This window comes from Pavona decussata, unplaced genomic scaffold, assembly GCF_977016875.1.
Source record: "Pavona decussata unplaced genomic scaffold, jaPavDecu1.1 SCAFFOLD_42, whole genome shotgun sequence".
NCBI classification, from domain to species: Eukaryota; Metazoa; Cnidaria; class Anthozoa; order Scleractinia; family Agariciidae; genus Pavona; species Pavona decussata.
The window spans coordinates 1,125,720-1,145,740 of NW_028145464.1; the positions used below are offsets into that span (position 1 = coordinate 1,125,720).

The 20,021-nt window shown below is 41.7% G+C and overlaps 2 protein-coding genes across 3 annotated transcripts in view; one reads left to right on the forward strand and one right to left on the reverse strand.

The window, feature by feature from the left end:
* Positions 1–2,085, forward strand: part of LOC146482872 (uncharacterized) — a 29,013-nt gene extending 26,928 nt beyond the window's left edge. For both annotated transcript variants that reach the window (XM_085106646.1, XM_085106647.1), the window contains one exon: positions 307–2,085. In XM_085106646.1, the coding sequence (XP_084962772.1) occupies positions 340–1,227 (888 nt within the window). In that variant the 5' untranslated portion in view covers positions 307–339 and the 3' untranslated portion in view covers positions 1,228–2,085. The remainder of the gene's footprint in view (positions 1–306) is intronic.
* A 13,357-nt stretch (positions 2,086–15,442) lies between these two features.
* On the reverse strand, positions 15,443–18,056 carry LOC146482876 (uncharacterized). Its single transcript, XM_085106648.1, has 2 exons — positions 16,548–18,056; positions 15,443–16,370 (listed from the first exon to the last, which is right to left on the reverse strand). The coding sequence occupies exons 1-2, from the start codon at positions 17,831–17,833 to the stop codon at positions 16,268–16,270; spliced, it is 1,389 nt and encodes a 462-aa protein (XP_084962774.1). The 5' UTR covers positions 17,834–18,056; the 3' UTR covers positions 15,443–16,267.
* Positions 18,057–20,021: the final 1,965 nt, after the last annotated feature.

A 20,021-nucleotide genomic window follows, 5' to 3' on the forward strand; every position in this document is an offset into this window, starting at 1 on the left:
TATATGGTTTGAAATTTGGACCAAACAAAAGTTAAACTGGAGCAAGTAATTTTTTTTTTAAGAGGAATATTTAATAGGATGAGATTGCAGAGCTTGAAAATATTTTTAAGGTAATAGAGGAAATTGTGTTAAAAGTGTGTGAGATTATTAGCATCCTCCCTTAAAAGTACTTTCCAGTATCCCAGCAAATCTTTTCAGCTCTTCAGTAAAACATGGATCAGTGTATCGTGGTGACTTAATGTAAGGTCCTTGATTTAAGGTCCTTGTCAGGGTTTGACAGTATCTCTTTATTCTCTTTCATCTCAGAGCTTAAGAAGGGTGTATGTGCCAAGGTTGATCATGGATCAGATGCAAGCAGGTAATCGAGGGACACTTAACAGAAACCATTTTGGAGGGAAACATAAATGCAAACAGTGTGGAAATTGTTTTAGTCGTGCACAGTACCTTGAGGCACATGAAAGAGTCCATACTGGAGAGAAGCCTTATGAATGCAAACAGTGTGGCAAGTGTTTTAGTGAAGGAGGATCTCTAAGGAAACATGAAAGAGTCCATACTGGAGAGAAGCCTTATAAATGCAAACAGTGCGGCAAGTGTTTTAGTCAAGCAGGGCACCTTAAGAGACATGAAAGAGTCCACACTGGAGAGAAGCCTTATCAATGCAAACAGTGTAACAAACGTTTTAGTCTAGGGGAACTTTTTAGGCTACATGAAAGAGTCCATATTGGAGAAAAGCCTTATGAATGCAAACAGTGTGGCAAGTGTTTTAGCCAAGCAGGGAACTTAAGGAGACATGAAAGAGTCCATACTGGAGAGAAGCCTTATGAATGCAAACAGTGTAGGAAGTGTTTTAGTCAAGCAAAAGTTTTGAGGACACATGAAAGGGTCCATACTATTGTGAAGCCTTATAAATGCAAACAGTGTGGTAAGTGTTTTGCTTTAACAGGAGACTTAAGGAAACATGAAAGAGTCCATACTGGAGAGAAAGCATCCAGATGGAAGCGGTACAGCAGGAGTTCTGGCCAATTGAGAAGTCTAAGGAGGCATAAAAATGCCCGCAAGGATGCTGCAAATTGTAGTAGAGATAACGTACTAACAACACAAACCCCTGTTTCGCAAAACTTTCAGTCGCATCATTGTCAAAAACACATCTGTTGGATTTGTCAAGAGGAGCTTAGCGGCGAGACGCTTCTTCTTGAACACTATGAAAATCATATGACAAGTGATTAGCTTAAATCACTTCTCTACCACAATTTTTTTATCAGACCTGTTTTTTTCTTGGCTAAGCGTTTCTTGATAAATGCAAAATCTGCTGAGAAAATATTTTACCACATTTCAATAGCAATAAAATAAAAGCGAGGAAAGCATGAAGCTTCCAGTTACAAAAATTTAGTTGAACCTTGCTTGATATGGACACTCGTCATTATGCACTGAAGATCAAAACGTTTGTTCCCAAAGGCATCCATAATAACAGGGTTTCACTTTATAGTTTTATCTCTAAAAGTAACACAAATGCATGAAAGTTACCCTTAATAATGAGGTGTCAAGTTGATAAACGGATGAGAAATTGGGGACTTGCTTTTCTGGAAGTAAGGTGATTAAGTATTGCGTGGAACTCAGATCTCTGTGTATATTTTATGTTGTGAACAGTTTTTGTTTTTTTGAGTTTGGGGTATATGGGAAATTATAAAACATGGATTAAGAATTATCCATCGAGGACTTATTCCTGGGCGAAAAAGAGCCAAGCCTTGTCACTTGCCCGAATATTTTTCCTTTTAATGATGTGAAAGAGTTTTAAAGTATGTTTCATTCGAGTTTCCTGCACAGCAAGTTTGTTGTTTAATATTACCATTGCTGTTGTTTAATGTTGCCGTTGTCGTTATTCAAAAGTAAACAAAACCAAGCCATCGAATTAGTGTTTAGTAATGGTTAATTGTTCAGTTTCTATTAATTTTAACGGTTTATTTGAAATCGTTCAGAGAAGTGATGCCCAACTTAACATACATTCTTGTTACTGTAATATTGTTCATGTTGTTAAAGGGGGTTTTGCTGTTGCTATTGAGAAATTAAATATTGTTAAATATGGTGATTATCTCTTGGTAATAAATTTAAAATAGAAAAAAAATACATTTATTGGATTAATCAATTTAACGATTTACAGCAACAAATAAATTCGAGATAAATTACCCCACAAGACAAGTATATAAAAGTAAACAGGCAGCCGGGTAGTGTGAATATCAAATAAGGCGGATAAACTTCAATATCTGGAAACACATGGATAGATTACATGTCGGCCGTTGTGTCTCGCACAAAGCTGATGTTCAAATGATGTAGTTTATTCCGTCTTCTTAGGTTCACAATAGTTAAGAGCGGATGTCTGTAAATATCAACCAGAGGTGTGCAATAGTGAAAAATTCAAAATTCTTAAAAAAAAATTCACAACATAGCCCACGGTAAACTATTGCAAGAAATACATGTTTTACTTCGATCTGATAATTATTTTTTATGTGAGGCTATGATCTTGGATTCACCGCTCCTGAACCGGGTTTTCGGTGTATGACACCACATGTTGCGAAGACCTTGTTTCAAAAATCAAACCAGTTTTGTTCCAAACGAAAAACATCCAGTCTGATAAAGTACATAATTATGGACATCATGGATGGTATGTTACTCATCTGGAGTGAAAATTAAATATTTAGGAGATTTTTCAATATTTACAATTTTTTAAGCGATTTCTCGTGTTGCCAAATTGACAAATTTGCGAGGCTAAAATCATCGATTGGTACATGGCGTTGAGGATAAAGATTTACACCACGTGAAAGAACATCATTTCTTCTTATAAAATCCGCTTTCAAAACTATGGGCAACACAGAAGGAAATTTTTGAGGCCGCGAATTACAAGTAGTATTTTAGTGAAATTTGAGCTTTTCTGTCACGGCATACCGTTGCTAAAACTCAGATAAACACTACATGAAAACGTTTCAAACAACAATTGTTTGTTGGTACTTGCTAGAGGTTTTGGCCCACGTTCATAATAATACTTTCCATGGTTTTTAATCATTTCGGGCAGGCACAAAATATTGTAGCAGTTTTATTAGAACCCGAGTTCAAAAGCGTATAAAGGTCACAAAGGTCAGTTTACGTAGTCAACGTTTTGAATTCGGACCAGAATGTTTTGCGTTGAATCTTACTTTAGAACAAATGAAACAATAGCTACAAGTGCTACGTAATTCATACCTTTTTAGCGAGCTTTCTGTACATTGTAGAAATCATCACATCAACCAGGAACGATATATGCATTTTGCCGCGATTTAAAAATACGTTTAACGGCAGAGATTGCGTTACAGTCTGCGCAGACCACTTGCCCCCAGGGGGAGGGGGTCTCCTATATCAAATTGACGAGTTGATCGTCATAAATTTTGAAAAGTACCACTAAAAGGTACCAGAATTTGTTTTGTAGCCGTGGTCTGTATAATTTTCCCACTTAGTGGTACCAATTCTAAAATGAATACGCTAAGTGAAACTTGACTGATATTTATAATATATTTCTCTTATATGTTTTCGCTCAATACCCTAAAACTGTCTAAAAGGTACCGCCATACTTTTGACAGGTACCAAACCACGAATTTTAACCCCCGAAAGCTACGATCACCCCCGTCAATTTTTATATAAAGGTTCACCCTCCCGGGTACTCTGCGAGCAGAGGCCCTTCGACTTATTTAGGAAGATCAAAGGGCCTCTGCTCGAATGGTACCCCCCGGGCGCATGCCAAGGGTAATTTTTCACTGCCCCTTCGATACAAACTGTAACTGTGTTTTACTTATGAGCTGTATTTTCTGTCACTGAACTTTCTAAATGTGCAGTTAGCCCACGTTGGTATTCAGATCGCTTCAGTTTGTTTATCTTGCTCTGCAATCCAAGTTTAATGCTCTTCAAGTGCCAAAAAAATGGCCGACTTTAAAGGAAAATTTCGCTAAAGATACATCAGTTGGCATCCTAAAACAGCATCCTGGTTAAAGAGCTATGTCTCGTCTGTAAGAATATGCAATAAAATTTTTGGGCAGTTAAAAAGAGAGAATTATAGAAGAAGAAGTTTTAACTGTACTTTAGTCAACAAACACCGCCTTCGTAATTAGCATAACAACATGAAAATAACGACTTACTAAGAAACTAATGATAAATTCCACTTACCTCGTGAAATATCGAGAACTGGATATTTAAAAATATATCGAATTATAGTTTCAGTCGGATGCAGCTGCATTTTCGATGATTTATTGTGCGAAATCACTGTAATACACCGCAGGTGTTAAACTGAGTTCAATTCTTCAAAGTCCGTCAGGACAACCATCGGCCGAAAAACTTGCCATCCGCCCCATAAGCTGCCGTGTGCAAGGTGTCAAATATTTCTTTGTTATCCTTAATGACCAAAAATCCCTTCAACAACCATTTAAATCCTGCTTTGAACTGGAGATTCTCGTCAAGAAATCGTTTATGTTCCGTTGACCTTCCGCCGTGACTAAACAATGAGATTGCGTTACAGAAACGCGCGCACATCCAGACGGGCTGGGGTGGGGGCGGGGAGGAAACAAAAATGGAACAGCTCCTTAATTAAAAAAGGGGGGTCATTCAAGATTACTGTCAAAGCTATGTTGTGCATTTCGGGTACTAAGTAGGAAATTGCTGTCCCAGAATAATGTGGAATATGATAAGCCCTCGTGCTCTGTTTGTTTGGTTGGAGCGTGGGGGGGGGGGGGGGGGGGAGGTGGCAAGTAAAACACTAATTTACAGCATCAGTTAATCGTTGGTCTTCTGTTTATGGTTCATACATGTTCACAACTAGCCCAAGCTCACTGACAGCTATATATTTGTAACTGATTAGGTAACAGTGAGAAAGTTATATTCACCGGCACGTAAAACTAATATGAGGGTTACATAGAAATGCAATAAAAAGCGACTTACTTACTTGTTCTTTTTTTTGTGTGTATTACACTTGCCTGTTTGTGTTTTGTAACTTTGTCATAGCGTTTACCATTACGAGGACTTGGAGCCAGAAAAACTACTAAATCTGAACATCGTTGGAAATGCTATCAAAGGTTACGAAGCGCAACCGACTGACAAATAGGGCACAACAGCTAATAGTTAGTGGCATTTATTGAGTGTAGCAAAGGGTTTTTTGCGACGCGTGATGGCCCATAAATAAGCTGCGTGACGGGTGACGGAACCCGTGCATGATGCGTGACTGGCATCACAACGAGATGTGTGATTTTCTTTTTTACGAGCCCGTGACGCGTGATTTACCAATTAGATTTCCATGATAAGTGAACTTTCTTTGACCTAAAAGTCACGATACACAAGAAGGGAATAAGACAGTATAACTTAGGATTCACCTTTCAGGGTACATTCAGCATTTTTTCCTACCAGTAACTCGTCTTTATACATGTATCTCTCAAAATCAATTAACACACAATCAATCTAAAAAGATGTTGCATGCAATACAATTTTCAATAATGCGTCCTCGAACAGTTTGGAATCTTACATTATTAGCTTAGTGCACTTACTTACGTGATGCGTTATTGCTTTAAACGGTTTGCGGTGATGCGTGATTCAATTTAACATTAAACGTGATGCGCGATTGATACTCCCACTCCCCCCTCTGCCACCCTCTTTATTGAAAACCCATACGCTTTAAATATTTGTTGCTGCCCTTTTGTTTTTACATTAAATAACAGGCTCATGCAGTTAATGTCCTGTTGAAACGCACTGCATGTTTGCACCAGATTGCTAAGCAGCTGCATGTATGGTGCTTTCCACGATCTTGGGATATTTGTAATTATACTATGAACTGTGTAAGACTTGCGTTTTGATTGGTCTAGAGGAGTGTGTGATTAGAGTATAGACGCACGATTGACGTCATCGAGTGGTGTGACTGGCCCACGTGATCAGAGTCTAGAGTCCAGCCAGAGCGACTGGTCAACAAAGTTTTGCAAAACTGTTTTTGCGCGTAGCTACACAAACACAGGCAAGTTTTCGCAGGAAAGGAGAACTGTTCAATAAAAAATTGGACAAAGACCGTTGAGAGTGACCTCAACCAGGATAGGAAAGCTAGAACTTTGTTGTGACGTGAAAAGGAAGCAAATATTTGTCGAAATATGTCGCCGATAGAAATCTGGTAATGGCGAGTAATCGATTACAAATCGCAGTAAGCGACTTACATGAAGTAATATTTTGAGGTCAGGATTTCCTTCTGGAATAAAGGTTAGTTTCGAAAATATTGTTAGTGATTTTTTTTCGGATTATACTCTAATTTAGAAGATCACAATTGCATGTGTGTAGTAGTTCAAAACTGAGTTTGCTGGAAAGTTTTTGACTCAGCTCAGGTAACGCGATGCTCGCTCACGAAATGTGTTAGAAAGTCTTAATTGTTGTATAAAACAAATGGATTCCATTTTGCCGTGGGTCTGTACTCTGATAACGCACAGAGGACGTCAAAACGTTGTGACAACATCAGTCACTTCTTTAATCTGTTCATGTTGTCCTTCAGCAGCATGGTTAAAAATATATAAAAACTGTTCAATTGAGGCCTAACACTGCTGTTTAAAAACTAAAAACTAAAAACTAAAAACTGAAAGTCACTTCTTTGTTCTCACCATGTTTTAACGTCATCTGTGCGTTATCAGGGTACAGACCCACGGCAAAATGGAATCTATTTGTTAATACCTAAATCAAAATATTCGCACATCATGCCAAGCATATTTACACTTAGCTTTTGAAAGCCGTTTGACACAATAAAGGAACAAATGTTGAATGAGACAGTAACAATTGGGTGTATTAGCTGGCAGTTTCGAGAATATTTGTTCAGGTTGAAGAGTAGGCAGCTTGATCCTCAGCGGCAGTCGTGTCGCTATGACAACGTTCCAAAACACAAACAGGCAAGTGTAACACACACACACACACACACACACACACACACACACACACACACACACACACACACACACGCACCCACACACACACAAAAAAAAAACAGGCAAGTAAGTCGCTTTTTATTGGAATTCTATGTAAACCGTCTATTTGCATGTATTCCCATACAAACCCTCATATTAATTTTACGTGCCGCTGAATATAACTTTCTCACTGTTACCTAATATTACAAATATATAGCTGTCAGTAAGCTTGAGATAGTTCTGAACATGTATGGACCCTAAACAGAAGAGCAACGATCAACTGATGCTGCAAATTAGTGTTTTACTTGCCATCCTCCCATCCCACGCCCCAACCAAAGAAATAGAGCACAGGGGCTTATCATATTTCACATTATTCTGGGACAGCAGTTTCCTATTTTATACCCGAAATGCACAACATAGCTGTGACAGTAATCTTGAATGGCCCTTTTTTTTTTTTTAAATTAAGGCACTGTTCCATTTTTGTTTCCTCCCCGCCCCCACCCCAGCCCGTCTGGATGTGCGCGCGTTTCTGTAACGCAATCTCATTGTTTAATCACGGCGGAAGGTCAACGGAACATAAACGATTTCTTGACGAGAATCTCCAGTTCAAAGCAGGATCTAAATGGTTGTTGAAGGGATTTTTGGTCATTAAGGATAACAAAGAAATATTTGACACCTTGCACACGGCAGCTTATGGGGCGGATGGCAAGTTTTTCGGCCGATGGTTGTCCTGACGGACTTTGAAGAATTGAACTCAGTTTAACACCTGCGGTGTATTACAGTGATTTCGCACAATAAATCATCGAAAATGCGGCTGCATCCGACTGAAACTATAATTCGATATATTTTTAAATATCCAGTTCTCGATATTTCACGAGGTAAGTGGAATTTATCATTAGTTTCTTAGTAAGTCGTTATTTTCATGTTGTTATGCTAATTACGAAGGCGGTGTTTGTTGACTAAAGTACAGTTAAAACTTCTTCTTCTATAATTCTCTCTTTTTAACTGCCCAAAAATTTTATTGCATATTCTTACAGACGAGACATTGCTCTTTAACCAGGATGCTGTTTTAGGATGCCAACTGATGTATCTTTAGCGATATTTTCCTTTAAAGTCGGCCATTTTTTTGGCACTTGAAGAGTAGTTCAATAGGGAAGAAATTAAAAATTTTGTAAAAAAATCAGATTTCGATCAAATTCCCAAAAAAGCTTCTCAACACAACAACAAACATTTGCTTGTCTCGAATAATGAGATTTTGTTCGGATTTGTAATGCTTACTTTGTAAGGCAAATTCTTAAAAGTGTGGCCTAAAATGTCTGCTGAAAGCCCTCTCAGAGCGGTAAAACCAAGATGGTCGCACTACAGCTAAAAAACGAATCGAACTAAGCTGAAAGTTATATTTATGTGAATCACTTATATAGACCATTCTTGTGAGAAAGTTTGAGGGATTTCATTTTTTCTCGTCCAAACGACGATAGTCGATATTTACAGAGGACGGCTCTTCAGTGTCTTTTAGACCGTGACACATAAGTCCGGGTTTCGACAAAACGCTGACCCCCGGGTAAGCTGACCCCCTACTGACCCCCAACTGACCCCCTAACTGACCCCCTCAAAAAAATCACACCGAAAAACAAAAATAAAAATGTGAAATTAAAATTGCAAGATCAAACAGCGCAAATGACGAGTGAGTTACCACTCAATTTAACGTTTGACTGTTGTCACGATACAACATCTGGAAACAATTCCCACGGTAAAATACAGCAGAAATAGATTCCAGGTCCCGCTCTGGTTCGCTATTCCCGCGCTGACAGATTCCCTCGCTGATGATGTCGGGTGAGTAGTTTATTTTGATTTATTTTTTTTTTTTCAAAATTTCTCCGTAAATTTGCTTCCGTTCTAATCTTACATAGTTCATCTTTAGCTTGTTTAATCACTGTTTTGTCGTATTTGCTCTGCAGACGACTCAGATTTGGACCCAAACACAAGGTAAGCTCTTGGTGTATTTAAGAAAAATTGTCGGTGCATTAAACTTTCATTCAGCTTCACGGCCCTGCGAACCAAGATGCTTTCGTTAGCGAGTTTGGAAAGCTCTTTAGTTTTTTAGAATGTTTCTCTGGGGGAATCTTTGATATTGTAGGGGAATTTCGGTACATAATGCTACACGTGTAACATTTGCGGTGTGGGACCACGTGCAATTATGCAAATTCGTTAAAATAACACTTTATGCCCAAAGTTTTTCGTGGCAGAAATTGCTGCATTTATGACGTTACCAGCTTTTACTTAAACCCATTTTTGCTCTTTTTAAATAAGAAAAATCCTTAAATATCTATTAATCCATTTTTATTTAACACGTATGCACTATATATTATTAAAGGAAACCCCCAACCCACCCGTCCCTCCGGGACAGATTGCGGATTTATTAGACTCAAAATTACTCTCTTGACCCTTAAGGAGGCCCGAAAGGGTTTTTTTGGCCGTTAGCGCGCAAGTAAACCACCCATACCATAACTCAAATGTTTGTGTTAGTGAAATTAATCAAATCTCTATCCAACATCGCAAACACTGTAGAACACCGGAAGTGGAAATTAATGCGAACCGGAAATAAAGCCTGTAGGAAACATTTGTTTTCCTCTCGAAATTTTGCTCGGTGTCCTATCTTGATTTTTGTATGCATGCAACATTCAATATGCCACTTCACATAGAAAACATTAGGAAAAAGTTGTCCGTTGTACATGGATGAAAAAATGCCTGTTTGGAAATATCGTAACTTTTTAAAATGAATACCTCTTTGCCATAATGTCAGAGGAGTTAAAAAATTTAGGGTGCTTTCCAACAAACCAATAAAAAAATGCAGGTCACCTAGATCATTTCCAAAAACTGAAATTTAGAGGTCCTTTTTGAGGAGCTGACCTGTTGCCATGGTAACCGTGATGACGTCAGACCTAGCTTAAAAGTATTGCTCAGCAACTTAGTCACCTAGGTGTTTGTAGTTTGTTCACATGATCAGGTACAATTTTTTGTAAGCTTTCATCATTTCACGAGCACTACAACAATTTAAAACCCTTATGAGCCTCGTTCAGAAAATGATGGCAAATCCCACAGTCCCTCCAGAAAATTAATAATGTCTTCAAATCCCCAACTCCTGGGGATGAAAATCCATTAAAAGGTACCTCTATGCCCTTTCTATCCCTCTGTCCGTCCTTTGTCTTAGTGGGGTGGCAGAGATTCATTGACTTGCGGATTAATTTGAAGGGCTGCACCCGCAGGTCTATTTCTGACGTGAGGGTTGAGGATGATGGTTAAGGTGCACAAGTGGTTGGTGAGGGGTGAGATAAGAATGACGGAACCTTAAGAAGGACAGGGGAGGGAGGAGGGTGATAAAATCAATGTATTATTTCTACTTTTTTTTACCTGAGGCTCAATCATGGTCACTTTCCCCTGTATAGATGAAATCTAGGCTATAGCCTTGGTTAAGACTTTTCAAGTTAAGGACATCTTGGGCCTCAACCCCATCCATAACTGTCAACTTGAGGGCCACTTTACCCTTAACACACCCCCATCGGGCGGCCCTCATTCCAACCAATCACCCTTTATCCCTGACATCACGCCTTAGCCCACACTACCTACTATTTTCTTCAGGTATGACTCAAGTGACAGTAGTGATGATGATGAGGACGAGGAGGTATGGTAAACAATATTCTTCATGTAGTGTTTAAATAGCCTAGGCTAGGTTGTTTAAGGTAACCCAGAGTTAGTGTGAACTTCAAATTCAATTTATAGGTTATCCATGTTGATTCCTACAAATAATTCTCTCCAGCTTTCTAACTTCTTTCAAGCTGCTTTTTTTAAATTTAATTCAACAGTCAATTTAAATGCTTACAATACAAGAGAAACTAAAAACGTGGCTAGCATTTAATCTTAGATAAGCCCCGGCGTTTGAACAACTGGGTCCAGTATACAATTACAGATAAGAATGTGACCTGCTATTACGCACAACCTAAATAAAAAGAGAAGGAAGAGAGAGTAAATTTTAAAATTACAAATAAGAACATTACTCTAGTTTTTTTTTTATAGTATTTTGAAAGTCTTCATCGTAATTTTACTTTCTGACAGGAATGTAGCATTATTGAAGTAACTGGTTCACCTGAAAAGTTTAAAAAGGCAGAAACAACGCTTTACAAGGGAAACGATAAGTGCCGTATTGTCAAGGTTGATTCACTTGATAACACAGATATTGCACCTCTGCTGATGAATGCAAGAGAAGACAGTCCAAATTTAGTGAGCACCAGTATCCCATTTGGAATTCAGGAAAATGCTACATTCGTTGTGGATTTAGAGGCCCTTTCAAGCCGGAGCGATTTGTTTTGTGATGGCAATGGTGTATGGAAAATGAATGGTGGGAAGCTGAAGTTTTTTAAAGTTCATAAGGACGGAGACACGGTTGTGGGCATCGAGAAAGTAAACACACAGGAAGAGGCAGACATCTCAATAAGAAGGAGGAAATATGTGGCACAATCGTGTACTACTTACCACCGAACCATCATTGCAATTGAGTTTGGAAAGGAAATTGCCAAACGGTATCCACTTGTTCTTTTGAGCTACCATTATGATGGCCCACCTAAAAAATTTAATCCTCAACGACACGGTAACCGTAAGGGATCGTCACATGTTCCATACATCCGTACAAAGCAGAGCACGAAGTTAAGGCTAGCAGACAACATGAGTGATGGTGAAAAAGGTCCTAAGCGCGCCCTGTTCAATACTATCAGAGATGTTGGTGGTGTTACCGAAGCTGAAAGCAGTGCCTTACCAAGGAATACGCGCCAGGTATATTACGAAAAACAGAAGGCAGCTGGCAACAACAACAGCAGTACAAATAGATCAAAAGATGTGCTTGCATCAGTTCTTGAGTTGCAGAAAGGTTCGTGCAAAGGATTCATCCGTGACGTCGTCTGCAATGACTTACCAACAATTGTTCTTTATACTGATAAGCAGGTAAATGACATTGTCAAGTTTTGTTGCCACCAAAAACAAGGCATGGTGTCTGAACTAGGAGCAGATATCACATTTCAATTGGGCCCATTTTACCTTCTTGTTACCACGTACAAGCATACATTTTTCAATGTCAAGGGAAGCGATCACAGCCCCAGTCTTATGGGTCCAGCAATGATTTGTATGACGAAGGAAGAGAGCACGTACCTTTCCTTTCTGCATTGCCTTCTGAGAGAAGTACCAGGACTTTCACAATATCTACATGCTTATGGAACAGACAATGAGGCAGCACTGGTTAATGCACTGGCAGCAGCTTTTCAGAATGGCAAAGGCTTGTTATGCTACATTCACATTAAGAAGAACGTTTCCATGAAACTCCAAAAGCTGGGACTGTCTGTAGAGGCAAGAGAGGAAATTTGCCGCGACATATTTTCCAAACCTCGAGGCCTCCTATGGGAGGATTCTTCTAATTTCCTGGAACGCGCTGCCAGACTGATGCTGAAGTGGGATGGAATGGAGATCAAAGAACGCCATGGAGCCCCGCAATTTTCATCGTACTTCAAGAAGCACTACTTGGATGACCTGAAGAGCAAGACAGCCAAGTTTGTTGTGAACGAATTGGGGCTTGGAGAAGAACCATACACACAGAACATTCCGGGGTCAGTGAACAAAATGATCAAAGATTGGGTCACCTTTTTACCCAGCGAAGTCGACAGTTTTATCCTTTCGCTTCGTGATCTGATTCTTTCGTTTCAAACAAAGTTGACTTGGTTTGGTTTATCAGACAAATGGGAAGTGAAGCAAGAGTTTGTGTTACACACTCCACAAGCTTAAACTGTAAACCACGTTTTATTGCAAGTACAAACTGCGTACTGTCCGATTTCATCAGCCATGAGCACATGGTTCGTCCTCGCTCTTCCCGGCATTCTTCACGGTATAGACAATCTCGCGTCACGCACCACTCACACGCGTGTCACACGCTCTACACACTCCCCCTCCAAAACAAATGGACGAACGAAACGCTAGAAAAAAAAAATGACAAACTAAACTGAGAGTTAAGGTCAATGTTACATAGTCCTCTCATGCGAAGAAATCATACAAAATCTCTTATCCATAATCCTCAACCTTGGGTCCTGGATGACGCAACTGGTTTTCCCGGAATAGTCAGCAATAGGAAAGTGGTAAATAAGGCACCTGTGGCCAGGTCCAATAGTAGAAAGGTCCATGATAGGGAACAGGTAAAGCCGGTGGCGATGTCCACGGCATCTGAACGTAGTTAACTAATGGATTGACACGCTGGTACTCCGGGTTTCCTAGGGAGTTGTACGTGAAGATCTGTGGTGGCCTACACTGACGTTGTGGTCGGGTTGACACGCTCTCCTCGGTGCTGACATCAGGATCCGAAAATTCCTCCTCAACTGACCTATTCTCACTCCCGATGATGAGGTCCACATCTGTAGTGGGAACAATTTCGGCCTGGTCTAGGGGCTCATTTGGCTCCGAGCATGATGAATTTGATGATCCGGTTTCTTGTGAATATCCCACTAATCTGGTTTCTGTTAGGTCATCACTCTCGTCCTCTGAGGACAGCCCATCACTTGTCTTTGGTGGCAATGCGGAGCTCGTGATGGTTCTCCTGGCCTGATGATTAGGTTCAACTACTGAGCTTCCAAGTTCCAGCGCATCACAAGGCAAAAGTAAGTTCCTGTGGAGCACCCTTGCGCGACCACGCCCATTCTCTGGCTTGAGTCTGTAAACCGGACTATCCCCTCCCAATCTTTCAGCAACGACGTGGATGGTCTCTTCCCAGTGTGATCTCAATTTTCCAGGGCCGCCCCGTTCGGCTAAATTTCTAACCAGCACTCGGTCCCCGGGTTGAAGCACTCCGCCTGACACTCTCCTGTCATAGTAATCTTTGCTACGTCTAGCAGCCTTCTTTGCAGTCTTCTGAGCAATCTGATATGCTTCGTCCATGTCTTCCCGCCACTTGCGCACATAGGAATTATAGTCAACTCGACCATTATTGTCCTGATTGAAGTTAAATATAAGATCGATGGGTAGTCTTGGATTACGACCAAACAGCAGATAATATGGCGCGAATCCAGTAGCCTCATGTTTGGTACAGTTATATGCATGAATCATCTTGTTAAGTGATTCGTCCCATTTGCGCTTCTTCAATTCGGGAAGGGTCCTGAGCATTGACAACAACGTGCGATTCATCCTTTCCACTTGTCCATTCCCTTGGGGGTGGTACGGCGTTGTGCGAGACTTGGAGACACCAGTTAACTTGTTTAATTGACGCAGGAGCTGATTTTCAAATTCTCCACCCTGGTCGCTATAGAGGCGAGCTGGAAACCCAAACCTCGGAATGTAGTCATTGAAAAGTTTTTCGGCTACAGTACGTGCTGTCTTGTTTCGAGTAGGGTAAGCCTGAGCATACCTTGTGAAGTGATCAACTACGAGTAAAATATACTCAAATCCTCTTTGGCTCTTTTCCAGGTGAAGAAAATCGACCGAGACCATTTCAAAGGGTGCTGTAGTGGTGATACTTTCCATAGGCGCCCTAACTGATGTACTTGGTTTCTTGTGCCGAATGCAGCTGCATTTGTTTGTAATGAAATAAGTGATGTCCTGTTGCATGCGGGGCCAGTAAAACCTGGACCTAGCTAAATCTAACACTCGGTCAACACCCAGGTGACCCATCTCAGTGTGTAGCTCCCGGTAAACGAGTTGTCTGAACTTTAGGGGAAGAACTAACTGTTGTCGATTCTTGGTTTTGCGCCACAGAGTTCCGTCTGCTGAAATGTGAAGATTATTCCATTCTCTTATATAACAAAACATCTCATTGTCCCTGGTCCCTGGTCCTGCCGCCTGTCAACTTAGGGGGATATCCTTGTTGTTTGAATTGCATGATTTGTGAAATGACTGAGTCTTCCCGCTGAGCTCGCTGAATTTCTCCCGGTACCAATTGTGTAAGAGTTAAGTCGCTGACAATGGGTTCTTGGTCTGCAATACTAATATTCGCAGAGACTGCAGTCAACCACGGAATCTCTTCCGCTCTCTGGTGTGTTAGTCCCTGGATCGTTGAATCAATGGCTTCCTTGTCCATTCCAGCAGTACAGCTATCCATGTACTCTCGCGGGTCTATCGGTAGGCGAGATAGTATATCTGCATCAATGTTAGTTTTCCCAGGTCTATATCGCAGGCAAAAATTGAAGTCAGCTAGCTCTGCCACCCATCGATGTCCAACAGCAGACAGTTTCGCGGAAGTTAATATGTACGTTAAAGGGTTATTATCTGTATAGACGTCAAATGATGGAGCATAATACAAATAATCCCGAAATTTTTCAGTCACAGCCCATTTAAGAGCCAGAAACTCCAGTTTTCCCGCATGCAAGTGATAGTTTTTCTCTGCTGGGGTTAGGGTCCTTGATGCGTAACCGATAACTTTCAACTTCCTGTCCTGCTCCTGGTATAACACGGCGCCCAGGCCTTCATGAGAGGCATCCGTATGCAGTACAAATGGTTTGGAAAAATTGGGAAAAGCCATCACTGGTGGTCTTGTTACACAGTCAACTAGCAAGTTTAATCTCTCCTGGTGATCGTCTGACCAGTTGATCCTGTGGTTATTTGGTAGCTGTTGTTTTCCCCCGACTGTAGCATTAGATTTACCACCTTGATTAGCACTCTGCGATACGGCCATAAGGTCATAGAGGGGTTTGGCGATGCGTGAGAAGTCTGGAATGTACTGTCTGTAGTACCCCAGGAATCCGAGTAACTTGCGGATGTCCCCCACAGTGTTTGGTTTCTCACTTTTCAACTTCTGAACTGCTTTTGTATCCTCCGGGTCCAAAGAGTAACCATCAGCTGACACGATCCTACCTAAATATCTGACCCTTTGCTGGAAGAAATTGCACTTGGATGGTTTTAATTTAATCCCATGTTCCTGAAGTCTGCGCAGTACTCGCTGAACATCTCTGACATGATCTTCAAATGTTCGGCTATAAACTAGAATATCATCGAGGTATGGAATACAGATATCGTCACGTAATCCGCGCAAGCATTCCTCCATGCATCGCTGAAAGGCTGCGGGGGCATTCATTAAACCAAATGGGATCCTGTTCCATTGATATAGCCCCCAAGGGGTGACGAATGCGGTAAGGGGTCGGCTCTTGTCCGCAACAAAGCCCTGGTGATATGCCTTCCCTTGGTCGAGAACAGTAAACCACTTATTACCCCCCAGCCCATTCAGAATATCCTGTATCCGTGGGATTGGCTGGCGCTCAGGGTAAGTTTTCCTGTTAAGTTCTCGATAGTCAATACATAATCGTAAACTACCATCCTTCTTCCGAACACAAACCATGGGGGAAGAATATGCCGAGTGGGACTTGCTGATCCAGTTGCGATTGATCAAGTCTTCTATATACTCCTTCACTTCTCCGTAAAGAGGTTTTGGAATGGACACATAGTTCTTTCGCACAGGCTGGTCATCACTTAGATTGATTTCCAATTCCAAATTATCAATGCACCCAACTTCATGGAATGGACACATAGTTCTTTCGCACAGGCTGGTCATCACTTAGATTGATTTCCAATTCCAAATTATCAATGCACCCAACTTCATTCTCGTCTCTGGCAAATGCATCAGCCTCTTCCTGTAACATTTGGCGAACAATGGATTGCTGTTCTTCTTCCAAATGGCTAAGGCCAACAGGCGGGTCCCACAATTCCTGTGCTTGTTCCTCTGATGGGGAAACATCAACTGAATCTCCTTCCTGGACGTGCTCCTGGTCTGGCGGCTTCGGAATAGGTAACACTGACTTAACCATTTGAATCTGACCTAGTTCGGTTCTTCGTTTCAGCAGGATGTCCTTATCGATGTTGTTATGTACTAAGATTGTAACCTGGCTGGATGTGCCCGGGGCTATCTTACTCAGTTCCTCAGATAATTGAAGTCCCTCCGGGAGATCGCCTTCTTCCTTTGGCTCAAATATTATCGGCAATTCTTCTGCAACAGGCCCGAGGTGGACACGACACTTAACTCTAACTGACTGTCCCTTTGGAACCACAACATCTTTCTTGCCAACCCTGACTACAGACGTGCCAGCATCTTGAGTCCTTGTGCGAACAATATTGACAAATGTCCCCAATTTGGAATAGTGAACTGAGGGGAAAGATTGTCGAATTATATTTTCAGAAACACCTACGGGGTCTCCATTGTGTTTCTTCAAAATCTCCTCTATCACATTGAATCCAATAATGGGTAACTCCTGTTCCTGTTGTCCCACTAGCACTGGTACGGTCAGCTCATCCGAGTCCCCAGATAGTCTAAATGTCACTTCGATCCAGCCATCGAAGGGAATGTCAGTCCCATTCATAGCCTCCAAACTCAATCCCTGCCCATCTTCTAACAATTCACCAACACTTTTTAGTTTTTCCAGGGGAAGGTAAGCCTCCTTCCATGCCCGCGATACCACACAAACTTGGGACCCGGTGTCCCATAATGCCTCCACCTCTATTCCTTGCATACTACATTTCACTATGCACCTCTGTCCTACCAGTTTGGTTAGTCCCGCTTGCTGTTTTGGAGTTAGATGGCAAGCGAATGTCGTGTTCAAAGGTACATTTTTAGCTTCATCTTCCTGTCGCCTTTCCAGTTCTTGTATGGCCTTACAAATAACTTTGTGCTGTGGCCAATGTTCTTCTTGGCACCCCTTGGAACAATATCTGCTGGTCTTACAAGCTGCACAACGATCGAATAATGCATGGGCACCACCCACTCTACCACAATAAGCACACTGGGACTGGTTGTTCTGTAAGATCACACCCTGTCCCCCGGGCGTGACCTCTGTCCATTTCCCTGTAACCCTGTACCCCATTGACGAGATTGCGCCCGACATTCACGTGCATAATGGCCACTCATTCCACACTTAAAACAATGATCGCAAAACCCTTCAACCCCATTTTGTTGACAAATTCTGCACTGTGGGGGTGACCTCATAGGTTGCTGTGCAAAAGGCTGTCTAGATACTCGTGGTGGGGAGGCAACCCTTTCCTTGACAGCAGCAATCTCTGCTTTCAGCTCTCTGACCTCCTTGAGTAGTGCCTGATCCAAACTGGTCACTTTCCCCCCCCTCTTTGACTCGATCAGCAGCAGCCTCAGACTCTTGCACTGCATTCACCTCGGGAGTCAGTCGCGAGCCAAGTTTTTGTAATCTTTCCGTCTCGTTGCTGACACAGACATTCAGTGCTTCAAATAGCTCTTCATCACTGATGGTGTCCTTTTGTAAATGGGGCTTCATATCTGACTTTATGTTTTCACTCAACAGGCCAATGGAAAAACTATGTAAAAACATTCCATGCACTAAAGCTGGGTCATACTTTAACCCTGACTCGGATTCTTGTGATGCAAACAGAACCTTCTGTTTCAAATCCAGTAGGCGGATAAGAAACTCTTGAGGCTTTTCTGTAGCTTTTTGAACGGTTGAACTAAGCTGGTGATATAGTTCTGTTGCTGTTCTCTCTTGATAGTGAGAACGCAAGATTCGCCTCATTTTTGCAAGCGTCAAATCCGACTTTCCCTCTAAATAGCTCCTCAGACTTAAGGCAGGGTTTATGGCTTTTATCACGGCTTCTTTGATTTCATCCTCTTTGTAATCATTTCTTAACCCGTGTTCAATCTGATGTGCCAGCGATGAGAAACTTAGGCGATCTTTCTGCGAGATGTCGCCAATTTGGCCTGAAATTTTAAAGTCTCTCTTTATCTTAGAAATCGATAGGACTGGTTGTTGTTCCGTTTTTGAACCGCTTGCTTCGGAATTCTCGACTGATTCTGTTTTCACCTTGGATTCTGTCGTCTTCTCCTTCATGCCTACATACAACGCCAATTCCTTGAGTTTTGTTTCGTTCAGTTCTCCGGTCTCGAGATACTTGTTTAGTGCTTGAATAAACACCAGTCTTCCTTTACTTCCCGGCGCCAAAGTGATGTTTACTTTACTACAAACATCTTTCAATTTTTCTTCGCTCAAGCCACAAAACGCCACTTGCAAATTGATTTGAAGAGCCTCAAGAGTCTCCATAGTCTATCAAATCAAAACTTCTTACTCACCAACCACTGACACAGTCAAAATTTCTCTCCGGTAAATAGAGCACCGCTTCGTGTTTTGCACAACTTCCCAGGTCAGAGGTGAAACACGGTCCAGTTATCGCCGGTTACGCTGCAAAATTAACGACGCTCGACGGTTCAACGTAGACAAAGCTCCCAATAGTCCTGGCAGGGTCGCCAATGTTACACACTCCACAAGCTTAAACTGTAAACCACGTTTTATTACAAGTACAAACTGCGTACTGTCCGATTACATCAGCCATGAGCACATGGTTCGTCCTCGCTCTTCCCGGCATTCTTCACGGTATAGACAATCTCGCGTCACGCACCACTCACACGCGTGTCACACGCTCTACATTTGCAAATCAAATTCCAAGCAGGAGTCACTTGGAAATGACACCTGAAGAGAGGAGGGCCACAGTGACCTCTCTTTCAATGCTTTGCCCTGATCCTGCAACGTACCAGAAATGCAAACGGTTTAAGTTCAAGAGTGGACAGAAGCCCAGCACTTACAGCAAACCCCCATGCTCTAAACCAGATTCTCCTTTACTATCACGGAGAGATCTAGACCCTCTCACAGGCAACTTCACCGATGAAGAACTTCAGAGTTTAGCAGCGAAGTCGGGTGCCTTGATCCACAGTGATGCCATAAGAAATGGATTCCAGCAAGAAACATTTCTGGTTGATAGCAAAAGGCCTCCTCCTAATTCGTCGCCATACACTGTCACCTGTTTGAAGAGCGGGAAGTGTGTTTGTGAATGCTCATTTTATGGTCGTAATAATGTTTGTTCCCACACTGTCGCAGTATCCTGGAAAGAAGGAATTTTGTCTCGCACTTTGGACTGTTACAAGGGAAGAAACATGTACAATATCAGCACGTCTACTGCCTCGTCAGCAGTTGGAAAGAAGCAGCCGTCTGTTCGCCGAAAACGAAAGAGTCCAGTCCAGAACTCGGAATCTACCAGCGTGCACAGCGATTGCGT

Bases quoted from the DNA above. Each gene is read 5' to 3' on its own strand.
- LOC146482876 (XM_085106648.1), bottom strand. From the start codon at position 17,833: ATGTCGGGCGCAATCTCGTCAATGGGGTACAGGGTTACAGGGAAATGG. The intron at 16,371-16,547 runs GTGCATTGATAA...CTCTTTACGGAG, and splicing joins AGAGACGAGAATGAAGTTGG to AAGTGAAGGAGTATATAGAA.